At 38.1% G+C, this 7,145-nt stretch overlaps 1 protein-coding gene across 1 annotated transcript; it reads right to left on the bottom strand.

Moving 5' to 3' along the window:
• Positions 1-2,714: 2,714 nt before the first annotated feature.
• LOC149204102 (aspartyl protease APCB1-like) lies at positions 2,715-6,916 on the bottom strand. Its single transcript, XM_089393198.1, has 9 exons — positions 6,744-6,916; positions 6,538-6,655; positions 5,447-5,673; positions 5,018-5,257; positions 3,950-4,103; positions 3,789-3,877; positions 3,454-3,559; positions 3,184-3,256; positions 2,715-2,994 (listed from the first exon to the last, which is right to left on the bottom strand). Exons 1-9 carry the CDS (start codon positions 6,914-6,916, stop codon positions 2,894-2,896), a joined length of 1,281 nt encoding a protein of 426 aa, XP_089249324.1. The 3' UTR covers positions 2,715-2,893.
• Positions 6,917-7,145: the final 229 nt, after the last annotated feature.

Here is a 7,145-nt window from a genome sequence, read left to right as displayed (position 1 = left end):
TCCATCAATAATCCTAGGCACCTTTTTGGAACCTAAGAAAAATGACTCTTCATCTCTCCTCATGATAGCAAACCACACCATAATGGCTCAATGAGAAGGAGAGGCGGGGTAACCTCCTTGATTGCTACCCCATCTCTAATCAAACCTGACTTGAATGCCCTCATTGAAGTTCCTCCATACTTATGCGTCATGTACATCTGTAATGAAGCATAGGAACTAGGCTCCTCTGTGATTCACTCCAACTTTAGATCACAAGGTTGTTGGGTGTGGAGCCTGATTATCTTCTTTTTTATTCAAAGGTATCGCCGCATTGGACCCCAGTTCGTAATGTGGCGGAAACACTGCCTGTAAATGTGTGCCCCCAGGGGGATCTAAGGGGCGCAACGACGATTATTTGGAGACCCCCCGGTGGGGGATCGGGGGTAGCGCCCCTGAAGCTAAAAATAGATGTAAAATTGCCTTGTAAAATGTTGTAATTTCGTGGTCAATTTGGGCCATTCATTAGGTGGAAATCTGATAGTAGAAATTATATTTAATTTAGGGTTGTTTGCCCTAGAAGACAACCCATCACGATATATGAGGGAATTGTATTGTGTCTATGTAGATGTGTATTCTGAGCGAGGAAGAGAGAGGAGATTGAGAGCGAAGAGGGAATTACAGCGGATCTGTTGTAGGTTTTATCTCTTCATTTTGATGGATAATATAAAAAGAAGGACTGACTGTTTCTCCTAGATGTAGCCCAAATTGGGTGAACCATGTATATATGTGTCTCTCTTGTTTTATGCATTTTCTGTGTTTATATTTATGCAATATATTTTATGTGTTCCATTGATATGTAATATATACTTTTCTAACAAGGGTCACCCCCCCTTTCTAGTCTCTCTATGATAGGACCAAGATCTTCCCTAACATGTATTTAACAAAGCTATGAAAACCCCTCATCACACTTACGAATCATGGGTGACTCACCCAAGTGGCATGATGCAATAATCTCATCTCCACATCTCCTAGAACTCTCTAATCTAGAACACTTTACTGAGTCCTCTCTATTAAAGTCACTAATATGTCTCAATATTGTACCAAGAAATTCTTCACCCATCAAAACTTGTCTTGTCTTCTAAGTGTCAAAGTCCTCTCCTCATGCACTCGAAGGCACTCGAAGGATGTGTCTGATGACCTCAACATATCCCACCCCCAAAGTAACTCCCTCATCCATGCACATGGAAATCACTCAAGCTCCCAATCATGCACTACTACTCTCAATAGTTAAAACCACTAGTGAGGGACCAAAATATGTGGCACCCATGGTTTGTATAACTTTGTTTTAATCTTGTATGATCTATGAAACGGATTTTGAAGGGCTGTAAAGCTTTCAAATGAAGTCATTGCTTCGGATCTATCGTATACAAATTTGTCCCATGAAGAAAATATATACCAAACGCTGGAAGAAAATATGAAGAGGAAGAGCAAACTGTTTTCCCATGTTCTTCATCACATGATATTGTTTCTTCTAATGTATTTTTGTGAAACATTGAGGGATCTTCTAACACCACAAATTGTTCAGCAAGAGGTTCAGAGGACTGCCACACCCGCCTCAAATGACCAACTTCAAGAGTTAGGTTCATAGATAGATCAGAAGAGAAAATGAAAAATTAAGTGATTAATCTAAATGACAAAATAAATATTTAATTAATGTCTAGTCTCTATCCTTACCATTAGGAATCATGCAGCGGAACCATCTTTCCCATATCAAAGTATCTAAATATTGAAACATTTCCCTGTATCATTTCTTAAAACTTTTGTATTTTTCTGTTAAAAATTTTCAAAACATTTCCAGGTCAACTTAAGGATGCATTTTGAAAAGAAATGTCAAATCCTCAAATCAAACTTGTACTTATTTCAATTGGATATTTGGTTGCCAAAACATGGTAGTGAAGAGTGTTGCCCTTGAAGCAAATTAAGAAATTTTAAGAGTTCTCTATTTTTTTTGCTTTTAGGTTGCTTGGGTAACCTTTCCAGGTTTTTAATGTTATATATTTCTTAGGTTTTTAATGTTGTGTCTAGATGAATGAGTTACTGATCAAGAAAGAGCAGTTATACATTAACCAAGAAAAGAACATAACTGACTGGAAAATTGAATTCAAACACATAAGTAGCAACACAGGATTTACGTGGTAAATTCTCCATACAATAATTTGGGCATTCATTTGGTTTTATATGTGCATCCTCAGTTACATAACCAATGATTCGGTATAAAACTAACTTGTTACATTTTACCCAAATTTACATAATTAGTTGTCAAACTTCCAACATTTAATGCTATATATTTCTTCTGGAGGAGATTATTTTCTCTTCATGGGATGCTAAATGTGATTCAAGTCTTCTTTTTGTTTTATATCCTTCTACTGGAGGAGACTATTTACTATTAATGGGCTGCTGAATGCAAATTGTCCTTTTTAAGTGTACTTTTCGGTGCTTTATCAAGTAATTAATTGTAGCAAGATAGTTTCTGTGCTTTCTTTTCATATACATTACATAACGTATTTTGATTGCAACTCAAAAATTTTAGTTTTTTCATTTCGGAGTACTTGTTTTGTGGTTGATGAGGTTCTCAATCTATCAATTTGACAAGGAAAAAAAAGTTCAAGTTAGGAAATATCTCTAATATCTAAATGATTCTTGGTGTCGTGAGTGTTCGTATGGAACCAAATATTATATTAAAACTCATCAAATATGGGTACAATGATATCATCTAAGCAACTTCACCAATCTCTCCCATTTTAATTACTAGTTCTCAGCTTGCCATATCTCTCTCACGTACAAAATTATATGAAAAATAATAAAAACTGCACTAAGTCCTATAGAATAAGAATCATAGGTAAAAGAAGAAGGTTCAGAACTCGGGAATCTTTTTGCAATTTGAGTCTGAGTGAACCCAGCCGATCTGGTTTTTCTCATTGTCATAAACAACAAGGTGCCCTTGAAAAGATATATCTGCAAAATGCAACACACTTTTGTTACTTTATCTTAATACCATCACCTGACACCAACATGTTGATTAAGAGCATGCCTCCACTGCTCTAGGTACAAGCCCGCCCAAGGCCATTCATGCCATGCTTATAGAAAAATCAGCCTGACAAACACACAAACAAAAAGCAGAAAAACAATATGATGTTTCATTACCTCCAAGAATATTCGTGTCCAAATTACCCACTTCAGCACCATTCAAGATTCCCAAGCAGACGTTACCTTTTTCCTGTGCATTGAAAATCATTCAGCAGTAATATTTTTTTGTCATAGCAATCATTAAGCTTAATCAATAAATAGCTTCTGCAATAATATCTTCTTTGCCAGACTCATAATACTGATCCTTGAATGCTATCTTACGTTACACTCTCATCTGGTAGTAAAATACAGTTCTCATAGAGTATGTCAAAGCTTATGCAAGCTTACACTGATGACCAAATAGCCTCCTGGAAAAATTTCCATCTGTTTTGCTGTGGCACTTCCAAATTTGAGTGTTAACAATTTAAAGTATGGTGCCGCCTCTGCAACAGAGCTGATACATTTCACAAAACCCAGGAAGCATTCAGGATACTAGTATCTTGCCAATGGTCATAGTTTTTATAATTTGAAGTCTAAATAAGGCTAAGATTAAAATGTTGAAACGGAACATGCACTTGACATTCTGGCCGTAGTTTTTATAATGTGTACTTCAAATAGGCCTGAGATTGAATTGTTGAAGTTGAACTTGCACTTGATTTTCAAACCTAACCAAAGCCATTTACCTGAACCTACTTTTCCCGCGCCAACAGAGTGGTAGGAATGAGTCTGATGAATCTTGCTCCAAATGTTTCCCACGTAGGTTTTCTTTAACCTGTCAACATTGCATGATTAGAAAGAGACAAAGTCCTTATAGTACAAGGGAAGTGTAATTTGTGACACTTACAGCTGAGACGAAAGCACCATAAGCTTGACTTGTGAAGTATGTGTAGGAGCTACCACTATCAAATATTATTCTTCCTAGCTTTTTTCCATCTCCATCTTTGTCAAGGGGTTTTTTCCCAAACATCATCTGTGCAGCCCCCACATCATAGTGCTTACTGTGAAACAAGAGAACAATGTGTTAGTAGAAGTTCCTAGATTAATTGTAAATAACAAAGTAAATCAAGAAAGTTTATTTATAAGGGATTTCAAGTTTATTCTTAAAGCAGAAGACATGGGAGTTGTTTCTAACTAGAGGCCTATGATGCAACTCAGTGCCCCTATGAATTATTGGCCAAGTCTAAAAGGCAGGGTGCTACTGTAAGTAGATAGCAAACTAGCTTTATGAGGGAAATATACTTGTCAGAGAGTATAGTTAATTTGGAGGAACACGAACTTCCTAAGCGAAGAAGAAGGATAATGTTTTTGGTGCTGTATTTCAGGGTATAGAAACCAGAATTACAGGAATTAACCGTAGATGTGTCTGAGCAAGTTGAAAACTCTAGAGGACCGTTTGTCTGTAAAATGGAACACAAAATGAAGATGAAGAACAACATTGTGAATATTCTGAAACCTAAAATGACCATGTTGGGGATCTGGAGGAATTTTGTCCCATCCGTTATTCAAGGCTGTAGATGAATAACCTTATCCAGATTCTCCATCGTTCTTGTACTGAAGCATGTGAAAGGAGAGAAATCGGGAGTTCATGCAATTTACACAAATTCTGGTTCAATTAAATAATCAGCACAAATGAATTCAAAACAGGAAGGCTCTGTTGAATCAGAGTATTCAAGATTAGCAGCTCAGTGAGACTAAGAAGTGTATTTATACTATGTTCTTTGAGGCTGAAATTAAACGTGAATTTTGGTATGTGATGAACTATGATTTGGTGCCTATTACATTGATGAAATTTTTATGTGTTGAGGCCCAGGGTTATTTTTAGGAAATATGTCGAAAAATATTCTAATTGATTATGCTGAACTTTAAATTGAAATGACGGAGAGCAGAAAAAGTGGGTTTAATTTGATCTTACGTGGATGGCTTGCCAAGCATGGGAACCCATGTCATGGCTGAGGTGGGTACGAGATCATCACCAAAGAACATATATCCCCCATCTTGTCCCTCTCCTGAAAGACAGTGACCTACGACATTCTTGATAAGGCCTTGCTTTGCCCATTGAGATGGAAGACTTGCCATACCACTGCCAAGGCCCAAAACACCATCCGTGCGTGCAGGGGACTCTGCCAAAGATCCCTGTTGGTCATATCCACACCTATCTCTCACACAAAAAAATAAATAAATTAACATGACTGGTCACCTCGATTTATTTTTATGCCCATGACAAGCAGTAAGGTCTGTTCTTAGATTCCATAATTTAGTAATTTTCAGAGTCTTAGAAGTTGTTTGAAACAAGTGAATTCTACCTGACACAAACACACCGATTAAAAGAAGCAACACATACCCAAAAACGGAATTAGTTGTCAACACAGTTCCATTGGTGAGCAAGGTCCGAACACTGTCTCTAACAAGGACTCCCAAGGAAGACCCTTGATCGGCATACTTAACATCATAATCACACTGTTGAGAGGAAGGTCTTTCGTGGCCACTCCCTGCCTGCACAGCAGCACACAGAGGATCGGTGTCTGGCACCAGGGAGCCTGCCTTTAGCTTGTACAACGGATGTGGTACCTGCACAGAAGTCATAATCCTCTCATGTAGTCTCAAACTGCCGAAAGCAAGATATAATGAATTCAAGAAATAATAAGTGCCCACTGATGACCCAAAAAGCTGAGAATGCATAGAGTCAAATACATCCATTACAGTACCTCAAGGAAGTGCCTAGGACATATCCAAGAGAGAAATGCAGAAAGACAACTAACAGAACATACAACATATGCAACCCATCATGCAGATGCGATCAAAGTAGAAACCAACTTTCATATGCATCAATTGGGTCCTGTCAAGCACCATGAATTCTACCTCAAATACCATGAATATCTAGAAATCCAGCATGCTCAATGCCAGATTGGAATGCATGCATAAATAAAAGAAAGCAACGCATGTGCTACTGACCCAATATATAAAGTCAACTCCAATATTCAGCAGGCTAATAACTTGGCTTATGACAAATCAGAGAACATAAATTGAAATTATTCGGGGAACATAAACTTGGCACAGTAAGATGATTGCTAGCAAGTGTGATGGGCCTACTACCAACAAAAATTGGAAAGCCAAATCTGGGACTCAGAAAGCTCATTACCTGGCTTGTTAAAAATCAGGGAACAGAAATTCGCCAAAATACTGGTCATTTTCTGCAGTGGGATAGACCAAAATGCAGAATCAACTCTAGACACAGCAGGCTCATAACTTGGCTTATAAAAAAATTGGCGAACACAAAATCAGAGAATTAAATAGAATTCAGCAAAGTACTGGCCATTGTCTGCATGTGGGATAGGTCTGCTACCTAACCTATGTATTGTATGAATGCATCTACAATCTACTCAAATTACTCCAATGAAATAAGCAATGCGTGGACTGGCCTAAGCTGCATACCTCGGCACAACTCTTGCAAGGAGCATCACACTGGAGCCAGGTGAGGTCACTACCAGTGTCAATATCCAGATAGTATGGCTTTGGAGGATTCCCAACTGACATATTAATGAAATACAGCCTGCAAATCCACCAAACTCTGTTACATATTCTAAAACAAATCATGAATTAAGAACTGAGAATGAAATTCTGATTGTCTTCAAAATTACCCAAATGGAACGACGTTCCCTGTGAGACGAAAGATTGCAGTTCCTTCCGCCTTGGAGGCATCATCAGCTGGTTGATATTTGGGGTGGAGACGGGCAACGTGGGCCTGTTGAGAGAAGCACATGCATACAGAGAAGATTATAGTTACAGGAAACAAGATTGTGAATAAACCCATGTTTATCTCAATGCCTTAAGCTGCCTGCACAATGCTATTATGCCTTTCAAATTGCATATAATCAGAATTTATAATGTGGGGAAGAGAGGTGGTGGGGTATGAACCACCACAAACTATTTAGTTGAGTAACAGGGGACGCCTGGTACGTGTGAAACTTGCTTCTGCTTTTGGGTCACCTTGCTGTCCTCTTACCTTTTTTCTTTCCAGTGTCATTGCCGAGTTACTTCAT

This window comes from Pinus tabuliformis, chromosome 1_2 (assembly GCF_031772625.1).
Source record: "Pinus tabuliformis cultivar Carrire ecotype Pingquan chromosome 1_2, CPIR1, whole genome shotgun sequence".
Lineage (NCBI taxonomy): Eukaryota > Viridiplantae > Streptophyta > Pinopsida > Pinales > Pinaceae > Pinus > Pinus tabuliformis.
The sequence above is the reverse complement of the archived record's forward strand: the minus strand, read 5'-3'. Positions and strand labels throughout refer to the sequence as shown.

What these genes read in the sequence shown, in the direction of transcription:
- LOC149204102 (XM_089393198.1), bottom strand. Translation starts at nt 6,916, where the DNA reads ATGGGTTTATTCACAATCTTGTTTCCTGTAACTATAATCTTCTCTGTA. An exon ending in GGGAACGTCGTTCCATTTGG is followed by an intron (nt 6,656 to 6,743) that starts GTAATTTTGAAG and finishes GTGGATTTGCAG; the next exon opens with GCTGTATTTCATTAATATGT. An exon ending in GGACACGAATATTCTTGGAG is followed by an intron (nt 2,995 to 3,183) that starts GTAATGAAACAT and finishes TGCATTTTGCAG; the next exon opens with ATATATCTTTTCAAGGGCAC.